The 16,713-nt window shown below is 37.8% G+C and overlaps 4 protein-coding genes across 8 annotated transcripts; 1 reads left to right on the top strand and 3 right to left on the bottom strand.

Moving 5' to 3' along the window:
- Positions 1-607: 607 nt before the first annotated feature.
- LOC127257005 (UPF0481 protein At3g47200-like) lies at positions 608-3,617 on the bottom strand. Of its 2 annotated transcripts, XM_051283260.1 has the most exons (4): positions 3,535-3,617; positions 3,144-3,358; positions 1,988-3,038; positions 608-909 (listed from the first exon to the last, which is right to left on the bottom strand). In XM_051283260.1, exons 2-4 carry the CDS (start codon positions 3,347-3,349, stop codon positions 718-720), a joined length of 1,449 nt encoding a protein of 482 aa, XP_051139217.1. In that variant the 5' UTR covers positions 3,350-3,358; positions 3,535-3,617; the 3' UTR covers positions 608-717. The 2 variants fall into 2 exon arrangements, with proteins under 2 accessions (XP_051139217.1, XP_051139218.1); XM_051283261.1 differs by lacking the exon at positions 3,535-3,617 and having other exon boundaries at positions 1,988-3,042; positions 3,144-3,332.
- Positions 3,534-11,295, bottom strand: LOC127257004 (peroxisome biogenesis protein 1). Of its 4 annotated transcripts, none has more exons than XR_007839927.1 (19): positions 11,089-11,295; positions 10,828-11,001; positions 10,585-10,684; positions 9,931-10,374; positions 8,989-9,759; positions 8,512-8,603; positions 8,234-8,307; positions 7,868-8,090; positions 7,400-7,493; positions 7,144-7,298; positions 6,778-7,014; positions 6,003-6,203; positions 5,271-5,396; positions 5,112-5,173; positions 4,906-5,023; positions 4,539-4,823; positions 4,364-4,427; positions 3,784-3,844; positions 3,534-3,624 (listed from the first exon to the last, which is right to left on the bottom strand). XR_007839927.1 is itself a non-coding variant. In XM_051283258.1 (17 exons), exons 1-17 carry the CDS (start codon positions 11,293-11,295, stop codon positions 4,389-4,391), a joined length of 3,402 nt encoding a protein of 1,133 aa, XP_051139215.1. In that variant the 3' UTR covers positions 4,093-4,388. The 4 variants fall into 4 exon arrangements, 2 of the variants coding, with proteins under 2 accessions (XP_051139215.1, XP_051139216.1); XR_007839928.1 differs by having other exon boundaries at positions 3,540-3,624; positions 3,784-3,835; XM_051283258.1 differs by lacking the exons at positions 3,534-3,624; positions 3,784-3,844 and having other exon boundaries at positions 4,093-4,427.
- A 659-nt stretch (positions 11,296-11,954) lies between these two features.
- LOC127256842 (uncharacterized) lies at positions 11,955-14,896 on the bottom strand. The gene is made up of 7 exons (XM_051283059.1): positions 14,671-14,896; positions 14,237-14,317; positions 13,356-13,594; positions 13,194-13,276; positions 12,804-12,915; positions 12,374-12,448; positions 11,955-12,296 (listed from the first exon to the last, which is right to left on the bottom strand). The coding sequence occupies exons 2-7, from the start codon at positions 14,310-14,312 to the stop codon at positions 12,111-12,113; spliced, it is 771 nt and encodes a 256-aa protein (XP_051139016.1). The 5' UTR covers positions 14,313-14,317; positions 14,671-14,896; the 3' UTR covers positions 11,955-12,110.
- Positions 14,897-15,348: 452 nt separating this feature from the next.
- Positions 15,349-16,471, top strand: LOC127257383 (uncharacterized). Its single transcript, XM_051283775.1, has one exon. The coding sequence runs from the start codon at positions 15,448-15,450 to the stop codon at positions 16,312-16,314; it is 867 nt and encodes a 288-aa protein (XP_051139732.1). The 5' UTR covers positions 15,349-15,447; the 3' UTR covers positions 16,315-16,471.
- The last annotated feature ends 242 nt before the right edge of the window (positions 16,472-16,713 follow it).

Raw genomic sequence — 16,713 nt, forward strand, 5'->3', positions numbered from 1 at the left:
TATATATATATATTTGCACGAAAGTAAAAAAATCCATCAATTGTCGTAACAATATATTGTAAAAACAATTCTACTATTAACATAACACAAACAAATGTACATTCACATTCACATATATATATATATATATGTAAAATTAGTTTTCTTTAATTTATATATAATTGATTATCAATTTTGTTAAATTATTTCATGTATAATAGTATTTTGTTCATCTAAGTAACAAAAAATTCCTATTTTAGCCACGGATTAATAATATTTCACGTGAGAATCACGTGAATTCATATGACCAAAATAGCAAATTATTGCAACTTACAAGATCAAAATACAATCACAAAAAAATAATATGACAAAATTGATAATCTAAATACTCCCTCTCTCGTCCAATTCTAAGCCGATTCCCTCTGTAAATACAAAATAAGCACAGAATTAGACCACCGAAACAGTACAAATTGATCGATCAACGGTCGATAGGCATCGTCATCATTTTCTCGAACTCGCAAAAATCCAAAAACCCATCGGAATTTTGATCGTAGGCGCGGATCATGTCGCCGCAATCGGGTCCGGTCGCGGCGTCCCAAAGGCCCAATCTCGACAACACGTTTTGTAGCTCATCGCTCGATATAAATCCGTCGCCGTTTAAATCGAACAATTTGAACGCCTCGACAAGATCGTCGTCGTCGCGCGCGTCTTGTTCCCGCGTCGCGGACTCGACCGATGTTAATGCGTGGTAGAAGAACACGAAATCGAAGTAGTCGAGGGTCGATGCGCCGACAAATCTCTCGATATCCTCCGGGGGCGGCGCGTCGATTCCGATCTGTCGGAGCAGATCGTGGAGCTGCCCGACGGCCACCCGGCCGTCGCCGCGCTTATCCAGTTTCTCGAACATTCTGTGGAGATCGTTAGGGCTGACTGAAAACATATCATGCATTAATATGAGATTGGGAAAATGATGATGATCATATGTATATGTACGTGGAAATTTTGGTACTTGCAATTAGGTCCATTGCAAGATTATAGAGTTGTGCTGAATGTATATGTATGTATGCATGTGTATATATATATATATATATATATTTGGGGAGTTTTATTTTTGGAAGTTATCTCGTAGAATGTTACGAAGGTGCTTTTCTTCATTAGAAGCCGAAAAATCAACAGGGATTGATGATTTAGTCCCACATCGAAATTACAGCTGAATTACGCAAGTTGGTCAGCATTGACTCTTTTTTTTTTAAGTACAATAGCTAAGAGAGGTTAATGTGTAGATTCTTAATATTAGTATCTTCAAGCTTGACGTCCGAGGTCCTTATAGTGAACTTGTGATAGTAAGGTTATGGGACACATTCAAATTCATCTGCTACATATGGTTCGTCTAGTGTAATTTGTCTTGTCGGATCTAAGGTTCGCCTAATGTAATTTACTTTGTCGGGCCTAATTTGTAAGTTATTAGGTTCAGCCGAAGGTTTATCCAGTGCAGATTTGCGAATAACGGCTGCGAATTGATACTGATTTAACATGATTTATTTGGAATTCAAACTAAAATGATGGTTTAAATTTAGCTCAATTTTAAGCTCGAGTTGTGTTCGTAAATCCGGAATCAAAATCAAAGAAAGCCCATATACAAATTATTTATCCAAGCCCATATTAAAAATATGACTTGGTCCTCCATGCGTGTGAACAAAAGATGGTGAAAAAGATTCCTTGAGAAATTTTGCTAGATCATCTCTTGTAACAATTTAGCATATAATCGAACTGGATTAACAATTATTTTCGTCCATATTATTTCTTGCAGAGTGTGTACACACTCTTTGATCAATACTCCATGAACTCCATAATCGTCGAGTCAGAGCGGTTAACGAGCCGTATCGAACTTAGCTTGCAAGCTATCTGATTCATTTAACAGCTCTATATGCACACTTCGTACTCATACACACAAAGCTTCGCAACAATGGATGTCCGAAAAATACGAGTTTCTTCACTTACGACTTACCGCATAGGAAAGGCCCGAAAACATGGTCTGTATGAAGGTAAGAATAAGCAAGACGGCGGCAGCTCCAAAGGATATATACGCCCAAGGACTGTTGAAATAGTTGCGCCTTAAATTCGCCATCAAGACGTTCCGGTGAAGCCCACAATGTATATTCACTTTCTCAAATACATCGCCATAGCAGAAAACCTTCGACACGAACGTGTTCCTGCCCAAACGTCTGAACATCTGATGCACCATGTCATTTCCGAGCAAATTGGTCATAATTCCTCGGAGGCGCAAGATCTCGACATCCTTTGGGGAATTGATAAGACACTGTAAGAAGAAGGCATAATCCGTGACATACTGCGGATGCGCACTGTCATTGAACAAGTGCTCGTACAAAATTAGATTCCTAAGGACCGGCTCCATGCCATCCGAAACAATAAAGCTTGGAATTTTAAGGACCCCTTTGTCGAACTTAATGTCCAAAATCTTACCCGACTGGCCCTCCTCAAACTCGATTCCAGCTTCTTGTAGTTCAGTAGCACATCTTATGTCAAGACCTGTAAGATTCCTCGGCCCCACGAACATCTCAGAAAATGAAGAACACCATGTCTTGTACATTAGGTCGAGCAGGTGATCCACATTCTTCACTGGTGTTCTTACCACATCACCGCCCGGGTGCCATAGGTACCTTTCTCCGAAAAGAAGTTGGATTTGAGGTATAAGATCGTCCTCCAGATCGTCAGACTTTGTCATGTGAAAGAGATGATTGAGAACGAAGAAAGGGACCTGATTTTCGATGAGCATAAGATCACAAATCAGCTCCACAATATAGTAATCATGTTTAAAAATGGGATCGTCGGTTTCCCTTATCCATGGGAATCTGTATTTCCTTGTCAACTCCACGATGAAGAAGCTATCGAGAAGCAGCATTTCCACAAATGAATCTGATTCAAGATCAACAGGATCGGCATAGCATCTGCGCGCTTGTTCTTGTAGTGATCGCATCACGGTAACATACTTGTGAACGCTAGACTCATTTTTCCGTTCAAGCAACAACTTTAGGTACCTTGCTTTGAAAACCAATACAGGTTACTAATGAATGATGGTCCAAATTAATTTTAAAAAGATACATACAGAAAATACATCAATTCCAACAATAATTAGAACGTACCTATATTTGTGCTGCTCCATCTTTTGGAGTTCGCGTTTTCCATGATGAAGAGGTCCAATCGACACTAATTTCGGGGCATGCATATTCTCATTAACTCTATTCATGTAATCATCAATTCTAAAGATTGAAGGTGTGAAGGGCGATGAAGGCATGCCACGAAGTATGCCATCAATACGAACGGACACAGGATCTTCTGTTCCCGCCATTGTTACTGCCTGCAAAATCGGATGAGCTAAGCTGTTAAAAACAATGGCTCTATGAAGAACAGAGTTTCTTAGAAAGGGAATAGATATGGAAAGCGTCTTCAGGCAACTTGACCCATGGTTTCGAAATAAAAAAATCAATAATAAATTAAGACTTTTTAAAGTCCTCCATGATTGTCTGATCTTACAAAGTCAACGGTATTATTCTGAATCTGTACATCTGGCAAGGCTGGTGCTTTCTTTGAATAGATTGCAGCTAAAAAGTGTCTTCCCTGTTCCTGCAATGGATCTCATTAAAATATGCTTAAGATAGTAAATTAAATCAGAGTACAGATGATACAGAACATGGTTTTGATACTAATCCTAGTTCAGGGTAATTAAATTAAAAATGTATATAGAATTCCTTTTCGTAGCTCTGTAATCTTCAACTTTCTTACATGTGGTCCATGGATGTGCTAATCATATTGTGGTTCTCATTTCATCAATTTCCTGCAAAGACTTTGAAGAGATATGAGTCAACCAATCAACCGACAGAATTTGAAGATGGCTGTATCTTTCACAAGTGAATTTATGATTGAAAATCCAAGGAAGGTTTCCTCTTGTCATGATATGAATTAAATGCCTCTTGCCATGAAATTATGATGCAACTTGACTGTAAGTGCTCACAGTTGACAACACATGTAAGAGATGAAAAGTGTCGATATACGACTGTTGAGATGTGAGGTATACAAAGTGAGGCCATACTGTATGGAAATATATAATCTTTATGCAACATAGAATCCTCTGTTACAAAACTATCACAATGTTCCTACATCACCAAAGAAACAATGTGATTAACTTCAGTATGTAAATGCTTCCAACTCATGAATCACCGTGCTATTTCAAAAGCTAAATATGAGATTGGGGGGCAATAGAACATGCACAATCAGCTTGAAACTACATTGCCCGAAGATACACTGCTTGTTTAAACAATTAGAGATAGTTTGAGTGTAGCTGATGGTGGCTGAGATAGCACACCTGTATGTATATCAGACATGAGTAGTTAAGCAAGGGTTGCCCTTTTGCCTTTAACGTCTCTCGACTGCACCAAATACAGAATATTATATTAAACAAGCTGCCAACACATATGATAAGATATAACATAAAAATGTGTGCAAGTGTCAATAGAGAGAGGTGGGCAGAGAGAGGAGACCTTAGCCGACAAAGATCGCTTTGAATCGAGAAATTGGTTGTAGATATCATACAATCTTCGCTTCTCAGCTTCTGAAACTGATGGTTTGGCGTTGGAAGCAATGGTCTCCAAAACTGCATTGCTGATCAAAGGCTTCTGTCCAGTGCTGCTGCTGTCTTTGCCATCCAAAAGCTGGTGGACAGCTTCAAGCTGTGCATCAGAAAGTAAAGCTTGAAGATCTGCACCGCTGAATCCTTCAGTTGAACATGCAATTCCTTCCATGTCGACATCACTGGCCATTGGCAACTGAAGTGGAAACAACTGTGTTGTGAAAACTCGGGTCCAAGGATGATTAAAATTATAGTGTATAACAAATTAAGGTGCTGACCTTTCTTGAAAGGACGTTTAGAATCTCCAGTCTCTCCTGCTGTGATGGAAAATCACAAAACAAAAGTTTGTCCAGCCTACCAGGCCGTAAAAGTGCAGCATCAAGCAAATCTGGACGACTATTCAATTTTCAAATGGGCCACGTGTTAGAAACTTATAAGGAAAATAATATCTCTAATTCGGACTCTGATATAAGAAGCAGCCTACCTTGTAGCAGCAAAAACGAATACACCAGTTAAGACTTCAACACCGTCTAATTCTGTCAAAAACTGGTAGAAATATGAAGGTGTAAGCAATAAAGACTGAAAGCTACTGAAGATGAGAATAAGAACACTATGGGAAGAAGCAGCTTAGAAAAGAACTAACTTGATTGACAACTCTATCTGTCACACCAGTATTATCGTGCCCTCTCTTTGGAGCAATAGAATCAAATTCATCGAAAAACAGAAGGCATGGAGCTGCTGCCGTAGCTTTCAAGAAAATATCCCGAACCTGCATTGGCTCATTTAAATAAGATAATTGACTGTATACAATGTGATGTGCACAATTCCCCACTACTCGTAAGCAGGCAATCATAAATACACAACGTTTATAGAGATGTCTATCCAACCACTGAAATAAGACAAGTCTCAATCCAGAATCAATTGTCATATTTCAGAGGTGTTTAAAAGATGCTTGTTATATACTATCGTCTAATGATAACAATTCTCACCACAGTACGAAAATAAGTATACAGACTTCCCTTGTAGGAGCTAGCTTGAATTGAGAATCGAATTATTACGAGATAGACAATGAGAGAAAGAAGAGCACTTAGACAATTCACTTTGAGTACAGGGAAGTATTATATTCCATGTTCAGTTTTATGGATCCTGTATCGAGCCCAGAATGATTTCTAAACATTCACAATGTCCAAAGGACACATGCAATAGAGCACACACCTCAAGGGCGATTAAGCTTGTGTTGGAAACCATAATGAAAAATTGGGAACTTCTTGTCACTTGGTGAGTAGTAGTGACAAGAGTACAACACTAGGAAAAACAAATAACAAAGCATCATAAAATATTTGAATGAAAACTATACAAGTAAATAGTATCTTACAGCTTGTTCAGAAGCACCGATATATTTATTAAGTAACTCAGGGCCTTTCACAGAGATGAAGCGCAATGAACAGGCTGCAGCAGCAGCACCCACAATATGTGTTTTTCCACAACCAGGGGGTCCATATAAGAGAATGTTGGAACGCAATCTCAGTGGAGCTTGAGCAAAGATGTTAGGAAATTTCGAAGGCAACTCAATCATCTGCCACCAAAAGTCACGGCAGAAAACAATTAATATGCAATAAATTCAATGTAAAATTAATGCCTAAACATAACAAAACCTAGTCAGAATGTCCAAAAGCAAGTATCCAGTATGAACTAAAAATGGTGAATAATAAACTCTGTTCATTTTACTACGGAACAACATCAGCATGATTTTCTGCGGATTACCAATTTAATTGCACAGAGCCACCAGAACTTATCAGTGGTTTGTAAGTATTAATTCTCTAAAAACACAGCATATACTCCAATAATGTTAGCAAAATCTTCAACTTAACACTCCCTTGCAAGCAAGCATTCATGCAAAAAGTCAATTTTTCTTCCCTCCAGTTCATGTGTAACATATCAGACAAAAGATTAATCCAGTTAAAGTTCCACAGGCATGATAAATTTTTTTTTACAAAATATACGAGAAGAACACAAGATCAAACCTTAAACCTTTTTCAAGTAAAAACATGAATGACAGAAAAACACAACCCTTTAACTATTAATGCACTGTAAATTCACAAAGAAAATCATAACTGAACTGTTCCGGACCACCAGTACAAGAAACTTACCTCCTTAATAGAATTTTGAATGTCAGTAAGACCTCCAACATCCTCCCAACCAGAGCGACCATCTTCTGTAACTGGTTTAGTAATGTCACGCATTGCCACAGGGAGGAAATTCTGCATTGCTTGCAGAAAGTCTTCCCTTACCAAAGTTAGATCCTCATTTTCCCCAGAGTCAGACTTGCTAGACAGTGATAATGAGCGACCAATGGCAGCGTGCACTGATCTGTCGGTCAGTATTTCCTAAGGTAGAATGATTGCACACACACAAACTAGGTCGAATTAGATGTCAAATTGAGACCCAAAACACATAAATAGCCAAATATGAGTTAAATCTAGTAGGCAATCTACCGAATTGCTTCATTAACATACCAGATCATAAGCATCATAACCATCACATTTCGATGCTATATCTAACAGCAGATCATCAGAACACTGCAGTGATCGCTTCTGAATCTCTTGCCTCAATATGGCAGAACGTTCTGCTGCAGCAGGTGCCGGAAGATTCACATGAAAATCAAATCTTCCTGCATTCATATAATTTATAGGTTATAGGGTTTAGGGTCAGGTCATCTAAACAGAGTACAATAAGTGATGCATTTCAATGGAGAGAGGAAGGGATACTAACCAGAAGAACTCAAGGTAGTGGGAAAACTATTCAAGGATTGTGATGTAGCTATGAATGCTATCGGACCGATTCCACACAAATTCCTTCTATTTTCCTGTGGGAACCAACACATAATAAAAGAAACCCTTTTTAAAAATGGAAAAATAATTTCACCTTGTTAAAAAGATAAAAATTGTATATAAAGAACTTAAGGAGAAAGTGATCAAAAAATTTACTGAATATGTTCTGGAAAGCAATTGCCAACAGATTGAAAATTCATAAAGATTGGAAAGATCAGACATAGATTTAAGCGCACGCAGATCCAACATCGACACAAAGAGGATAAAAGTGAATAACCTTCTCGTAACATTTGTTAAATGAAACAGTTAAGCTTTCTTTAATCATTCATTCAGCGACAAATGTTTGTCCCACAGGAGATATCACCATCACAATCTCACAAAGATGAAACAAAAACAGGCAGAAATTTACCCCATATTCATCTAAAATATCAGCAAGAAACTCAACAAGTGCAGTAGAAGATGATGAAAGTTGAGACCCCTCCAAATCCGAGGATGGTGCAATGAGACTATCAAGATCATCCAAGATAACAATGGATGGAGCATGATCTAAAGCTTCAGAAATACGAACAGAAAGGGTTTGACGGATACTTGAAGGCTTCTCCAAAGTGAGCCTAGAGCAAGATATGAAAACTCTGCAGGAGGATAGCATCATCAACTAAGTAATCACTCGCAAACTAAGGGAGCCATGAACAAGAAAAAATTGTGATATTTCATGCATAGTTGTGCCATGGTATACAACTATAACTGGGATTCTCAAACAAGAAAAAAATCTTACATATGAGCCAGTATATCTTTACATCCTTCAATGGACTTGGCAGAGACTTTGGCCAATAACGTTTTTCCAGAACCCTATTCAGAACAGAATACTCATATAGTAATATCAGATAATGCTATCACATTTTGATTTCATTTTTCGAAAAATATGCTAAGGCTTCAAACTGATTAGGATATACTAATTGCTCAAATTCTTCATAACTCCCTACAACAAGTAGCACAAAAAAGGCAAGGACAAGTTAAATAGCAGATGCATAATCTGGTTTAGACGGGACTTACTGAAGGTCCACAGATAAGGATATGTCCAGGCAATGGAAGATTGTAGTTGCTGAACAAAATTCCAGAAGAAGGGGCCAGTAAAGCTGTTAATCCTGCAGGCCAAGTATCAGTTTAGGAGAAAAATTAACTAAATGGCAATATTTTACTAGTGTTATACTGACAAGAACTCAGGATGGAAAACATAAATATAAACTGTTAGTCCTGAAATGCTGAAATTGGAATGGGAAATTTTCATATCCATCAGCTGGTATACTTCAATCTAGAGTGATCCTAACTACAAGTGCTAACTTAAATACTTTTTCCGAGAAGATCTTTTTTTAAGGATAGCACGCCCCTGAAGCCTTATAGGGTATTAAGAACACCAGTCAGCAACAAGGAGTTGCTCATCACTGAAATTTCATGTTTAGCTCTATAAAGAAAAGAAAAGGCTTATCAGTCATAGAATTTAAAAACAAAGAAAAGATAGAAAATACCTACTGTAATTTACATCAGACTGTGCTGTACCCATCCAATCCAATGAAGAAACTCCAGCGCTAAGGAAGTTGTCATGGATTGATTCACTGGCTGCATGAGAGAATAAAAGATCACCCAATTGCAGCTTTCCAAGCCTCTCGTTTAACTCTTCTGAAATACAATTGTCAATGGTACTCTTTTCAAATGCTAGATCGTATACAACAATGTCTTCAACATGCATTGATTCTTCCGAGAAGGATAAAATATAAATGACATCAACTGATGGTTTTTCAGCTAGCTTTTTGTTTGGGGGCAATTTGTTACTTGATGCTAGAACCTTCCCATATCTAGGCAATTGGTCAATTTTGACTTTTAAGTGAAGCAATGTCTTGCTTCCTACAACCAATGAACTCAAGTTCTCAGCAGAATTTGAGATATCGATATGACACTGAGCTTGAAACCACACATGTAAAAGAGATTGTAAACCATTTGGATGCCCAACCTTAGTCTGGTTTACTCCAGTCTCAGTAATGTTTTCAACCCCATCAGGGGAAGATCTACTTGAGAGAGCTGCCGCTAGCTTATCATGTAGAGACCAATTGCTAATACCCATTTCAGAAGTTGTGTTGATTCTTTGAAGTGCATCTTGTCCTTTAAAATTCTCTTGGTTCTTTACTTCTTCAGGGCCATTCTCAACCATCTCATCATTTTGATAAATCTTGAAATGGTAAGGTGAAATTGACACTGCAGGAACGTCCTTCTTCACGGTTACGTTGCAACTTTGCACATGTACCCCTGAAGAAACAACAGGCAACTGAATACTGCAAATGTAACTTGAGCAGGAAATATAGACACAGCCAAAGGCAACTAGGAAAAACACATATCAATTAAGTAATGTTAGAAGTAAAGATGGCTCAAATTAATCGGTACATGACTTCCATTAAACTCTTCCAAGAATCAACTTACAAGAGTGTAGCCTTGCTCCCAAATAGAAACGAAGAGATTGAGACAGCATAATGTGTCCTTTTGCCACAAATTCGGACAATAATATAGGAACAACATGACGATCATCCTGCTTAATATTTAGACCATCTTTGCTGGCTTCTTGATCAGTTACAGTATTTTTAGTTTGCATCTTTCTCATGCTCTTTTTCGGCAGTAATCTTGGAGATATAGTCACAAACTGGTGAGTGCTGAAAGAAAAATTTTCAGCTGTTTCTGGATGGATGAAAACACCAGAAGTGAACACCACATCAATATCAACACCATTCTCCTGGCATTTATAAATGAATCTACTGTCTAAATCTTGGACTCGTAGCTGTGCTTTAGGAATTGTACGACCCTGTTCCGAAGATGGATTGTTCCGCCTTTTTGGAGCAACTGCAACTTGAGTATCTGGCACAAGTTGGACTGGAAACAATCCCATGGTCAAATAACTTTATCAAAATCTCATAAATTCAGCACAAGATAAGTTAAATTCATCAAGAATCTTTGGGGAACATGGACCAAATATTTCCAGTACGCTGAAGATATGTTGCAAGTATTCAATGACTAAATTAGAATAACTGCAATGATTATGATGACATAGGGATGATACTGAAACCAGAAGTCCGCCGTTACCTACTGGATTCTGGGGAACAGTTGACTTGACAAGAAACGTGACGACAGTTTGTCCGTGCAACCACAATGGAAATCTCATTCCTTCATGTGCAATTCCAACCTGCACACAGTCAAACCTCAAACATTAATGTGATCTTTGGATATAAACATTAACATTCTCTAACTCAATTCAGAACTTCTCAACAGCAACACCTAACACTCTTAAGTCTCTTAAAATTGCATTGTATAAACTCAAGACATCACCTGAGCTAAGATAACATTTTCAGCAATCTCCGAATTCAGCTCCAGAATCTCCCAATCATCCACCGTAGCCGGCTCGACCGCCACCAATGAAGCTTTCGGTAAATTGCTAACGACCCGGATTATAACCGAAGTATGGTCATCCAATCCAATGCAATCAGCATATTGAGGAGCAATCTAAAAATCCAACCCAAAATTTCACTCGACGAAAACATCATATCCCAAGTAAAACCAGTTATATTTTTCGCAACCTTAGCACTGTACCTCAATCGAGGACGGGGAGGACGAGGCTGAGCCGCACCAAGCCACGTGCCAGAGACGAGCGCCTGACCGGAGCTCCACCGCAAGAATTGGAGGCAGGTAACCGCTCTGAAGGGTTTGGATGACCTGAAGAGGTAGGGACACAAAGCAATTCTCAATTCCCCTTACTACTCTCACCTCGAACTCCATGGCCGACCAACTCCTACTCATTTCGATGCATATATGTGTGTATATATATATATATATAGAGACAGACTTGTCTGCGGTACCTTATCCTACAGTTCCATCCTATGCCTTCTCAGAAATCGTAGTAGTAAAACACACGATTCTTTGAATTTCTAAACACGATTTAAAAGTAAGAATCGCTGGGCCGACACTACCCTTTTATCCGTTTCTTTTGTATTGGGGCTGTTAAACGACGGTCGTTTAATTCAGGCCCAATTACTGACCCTGCAAAAAAGGCATAGGCCCAAACTTATACTATTAAATCAATAGCCTGGCTTATATGTAAATTCATATTTATTTATTGTTTTGATTTAAAGTCTTTTGTTTAATCCGATTTAATATAAAAAAAAATAATAATATTTTATATTGACAGCTGAATATTATAAAAAATAAAATATACATTAAAAATTAGAAAAAAGATAAAAATGGACAAACAAACCTATTTTAATTTTATTTCGCATTAGAAATTAATAAAATTTTAAAACCAATGCCGACTTTAATTGGGTTCTTTTTTTCTTTTCTTTTTTTTCAATTTTATTACCATGCAATTATTCCGATTCTATGAATTAGAATTTCATCTCTTGTTAACACAGAATTCTAACAGTCAATATAAATTTTTTTTTCCTAACACAGAATCCAAAACATCAAGAAAATGAATAGAATTTCATCTCTTGTTAACACATAATCTTTTACAAAGATGACAAAAGAAGATTTCGATTCATCTATACGTCGTGCTCGGGGAACTTAAGATCCCATTTTTCCTATAAGCATCTCAGACAGCACAAGTTCTTACCATATTTTTAGTCACTAATTTCGCCGTTGTCTTCATCATCGCTGTCGTCGCCTAACTTACGCGGCTCTTCACCGTCTTCGACAGTTTCGACTTCCATGGAGTCCATGGATCCCTCGTCGTCACTGTCATCGTCATCCTCGTATATGAAAGGCACTGTCGTGGTTTCATTCTCCTCCACTCCATCATCCATGCTCTGCATAGCGAATCCCAAGTTTAGATTTCATTCCAAGTGTAAAGGAAGAACAGAAACAAAATCGGCAATGTACTCACTTCGGCATAGAGCAAATCCAAGCTACACGATAATTGAAGAACATCGCTGAAGGTCGAGACTCTAGCCTCGATGAGCTGCAAAGATCGAAAGCTCTGTTTATATACACTTTTCGAAAATTTGGCACTATTCACCAATAGTAAATTTTTCAAAAAAAAAAATGATCTATTCAAAATCCAATTTTTACTATTTTCGAATTTTTTCAAAACTTGTGTTTGGTTTGGATCTATTTAATCTGTACAATTGCTAATAAAAATACACTATTTTCTCTCACAAAACATTATAGCAAAATACTATTTAAATTAAAACTCAAATCAAACACTCAATTTCAAACGAAAACCAAACAAGCCCAAACTTCTATCTAAACCGAGCCTAATTAGATTGCACTATGAATGTTATCAAAAATACTTTTTTGCCGAATCCTTCTCAAACCTGATATAGTGAATTCAGCGCAGCCAATGATTGTTCTTGGGAGATTATACTGCCTGCGTGCTGAAGAAGTAAAGTTTTAAGCCATGGAAGAGCACAGGCCAAGACGGCGCCCCTGGAAATTATGTGAATTTCAAGAACTCGATTATTAAGAGCTTCAACAAGCTTTAAAAAAATAGATTATACACTTCATGAATTAGAGGTCGAAATGCAACACAGGGCATAACCTCATGAACTTATTCGAAGTCAAGACAGAAAAAATTGATTTCTAAGAATGAAGTTGTGCCAACATAGAATGAATTATTATATAGTTCCAGATCAGATAAAGATTATCTGAGGTCATTTTTTATTACATGAATGGGGAAATTTTTCACAAGAATTTATTTCAATTACCTCAAGTCGACTATCGGCACGAGAGCTTGCAGAAACTTGAGAACATCAGAAGGATTCAGCAGCGACAGTGAATTTGCAATCACCTGAAGTATAAATATCGAACAAGTTATTGTCAGAAAATGCGACGAAAAAGTTAACTATAAGAATGCAACTATTTAGAACCTTTTCATCTTGCCGAGATATGCAATCAAGAAGAAGCGCACGGTCATCTGCACGGAGCGCTTGCTTAAGTAAGATGTGCACAGAGTCTGCACTTGGGGGCTTCACATCATGTGTCGGTTCTACATTTTCTTCATTCGGAGCTTTTTCGCTTTCTTCCAGCTTGAGGGTCGCAAGTTTTTCACCCATTGTCGGTTCACTCAAGTCATCCACCACGCCTGTTCCATCTTTATCTACAATACCTTCAAAGTCCACAATTTTGAAATAGTTGACAACAAATTTTCACAAAATGTTATCGAAGTATGTAAACTATGTGTCTTTTGGCATCTAGTCTCATGCCGGTCATCATATTTTTCTCTTAAAAACATCGCCCCAAACACCTATTTCCCATTTACAACATTAGATTCAGAACTTATATCAAATACCTATTTACATCATATTAAAAGCTTACTTCATTTCAAATTTTTACTACTCAGTACTCACAAGACACCAAGCTCCGATGAGTTTTTTTTTTTCCAATTTCATATGAATATTTACTAGTTCTTCTCACAAAACATCACATTCAACTACTGTTTAAATACAAAGCACTGACACAAAGTAGACAAATCCAAATACCCTAAAATATGTCCAATCGAACCAAAAACCTAAAACTGAAAGGTAAGTAGGCAACACCAATACAAATAAACAAGAAAAAGAAATCCATAAATAGCAATCCAGCCATTGATTGTGAGCAACATTACTGCGCTGTAAGGTCCAACATCATTCACATTTTACAGAGAAGGTTTTCAATTAATCCCAATTCTATTTCTACAACAGATAACTCTCAGCTATAGAAATTCAGACACAATCAAACAATGTGCCAAAGCATTCATTATTAAACTTACTCTTGTCAGGAAAAACCTCTGTAGCTACTTCACTCTCCCTCTGTTTCCTCTTCGAAGATTTACTCTTCTTCCCCATGATTCCTGCATTTTTTTTAAAAAAAAAAAAAAACCATTGAACAGAGTGTTAAAAACCTACCTCTACACTCCAAAGAACATTAGGGTGTGTTTGTTTAGGGGTTTGGATTTTGAAGTGGAATTTGAATAGTAAAAATTTTGAATTTGATGTGATGTTTTGAACGTAAAATTAATTTTTAGTATAATATAAAAAATAAAAAATAGGTGTTTGATTTGATGTTTTTTGGGGGAAAAAATTGGATGAATAGTAAAATTTTGCACAAATCTTACAAACGAAACAACTGCGAAACATAGGGTCCATTACTATCGAAATCAATCCAACCAGCGGCCAAGCATCATAAGGAAAAGCAAAAAATTACCCAAGCTCAGCCCTTGATACGGCGGAGGGACGGCGTTTCCGGCGGCGCTCCTCCTAGAACCTCTCTTAAACCCTCGAAGTCCAAAGCGCCGATTTGGAACCCAAACTCGTAATGAAAAACCGTGTCGAGTTAGAAAACCCAACTTAACGATACACACAAAAGCTTGAAAAACGGGGGATTAAAAGAACTTCCGATCACTGTTTTATCATATTGAGAATTGCAGTAATTGGGGATTAGGGTTTTGCATTTTACCTGATTTAAGGGCCTGTTTGGTTGGTGAATGATCCAATGGGCCTCCAAATTTAGCCATATCATACTGGACAATCCAAATCCAAACGAGCCTTATGATATTCCTATTTGGATAATTTTCTACTCGATGTAATTAATTATATATGACATATAGCAATTTTATTTTTAAAATAATGTGGACAAATATTTACTTTATTCCCAATCAACTTTTTTAATAATTTTTTTAGCAAAAAAAAAAAAGTGTCTTAACTTTAACCAAATTTGATTAGCACAACAATAATCATAATGATTATTTTTAATCCAAGAAATTAAAAAAAGGGCATAGCCGTTAAACCCCAACGAGTCAAAACCCGGCAAAAGAATTCAAATAATCTGAAAAAGTAAAAGGTAAAAAAAAGCTCTCACATTGCCTTTTTAATTCAGCCCTTTAGCTTGGCCAATCAATTTCCAAATCGCCAACGGAATTAATTCAGTCTATCCATTAAAATTCTTGTGAAGCTTTCGAAGAATTAATTCAGATAAAAAAAAATGGGTTCTTGCATAAGCAAATGTTGCAGGCCGCCGAGGAAGAAGAAGCTCAAGGAAGAAGACGACCATGGCGGCCGCGGTTATGATCATCAAGAAGATAGGCATGTCGTCGTCCAAGATAAGCTCGTGATCGAAATCCCCAAAATACCCTCTGAAAAACCTCCTTCCCCACCCCCTTCGAAAGCTTCTTCGAACAACACCAAATGCACATCCTCGTCTTTATCCTTATGCTCATCGTCATCATCATCCTCGTCCTCGTACTTGTCCGTTAAGGATAAGGCGTTTTCGAACGAATTCCTTTGGTCGTGTGCAAAGGAGAATCCTCACGTCATTGGAAAAATCAATAATCCGACAATCAATTCGAAGATGATGCTTGAAAAACCACACAAAATCCATCCCCAAACCTTTGATCCCACCTCGTACTTCGCTACCTCGACCGCGTCGAAACTTCAAGAAATGAAGGCTTCCACGCCGCCTAGGAAACGGTCGCGAGCAAACTCGCCGACGATAGTGAGGCAAAAGAGCTTTCGAAGAGATCAAAATGTTATTACACACTCGATGCCTAGTCGAGCCCTCCGGTCACCTTCTCCGAGCCGAAGATTTATCAACGCCAAAAGTGTCCCGACGCACGAAAGCCCGGGGAGGCGACATGTCCTGTCCAATTGTGGTAATGGACCTATGGAATGTCCAAATTATCACTTTGATCCTTCGAAGAAAAAAGATCATATCTTTTCACGAAGGATTAGTACAAACATCGATGATGGCGCTTCGATCGGAGAGATCAAGTTCGGACAACGAACGAGCAATGCCGTAGTCGAAGACATTACCAATCCTCTCATTGCTTTGGATTGCTTCATATTCCTTTGATCTTTCTTTAGTACAAAGATCAGATTGTGTTGGCTGTGTTTAGAATGTTTGTTTGTGTCTCTTTTTCTTCGATTGTCTCTATCGATTGTTTGATTTGTTTCGATGATATCTTTGTTGTCCTGATCTACATAATTGTTAGAAGCATAACTTAAGTTTTTAAGTGAGATTGATCATTTTTTTTTTTAATGTAAGATTTATTACAGTCTTAACATTGAACTAATCCGAATGGTCGGTAACCGTAACATCGAACAGACCTGCAACTGCTTATCCGATTCGTCTGTCGACAGGCCGACTATGAAAGATGCAGCAATCTCCCTCTAGCATGTAATAAGCCGGGATTCAAGCTCGCCGGCCATCTTTAGAAACTCGAGCACGAATACAGCCGTTCAAAGAGTCATT

Source organism: Andrographis paniculata, unplaced genomic scaffold (genome assembly GCF_009805555.1).
Source record: "Andrographis paniculata isolate CXL003 unplaced genomic scaffold, ASM980555v1 Contig57END, whole genome shotgun sequence".
NCBI classification, from domain to species: Eukaryota; Viridiplantae; Streptophyta; class Magnoliopsida; order Lamiales; family Acanthaceae; genus Andrographis; species Andrographis paniculata.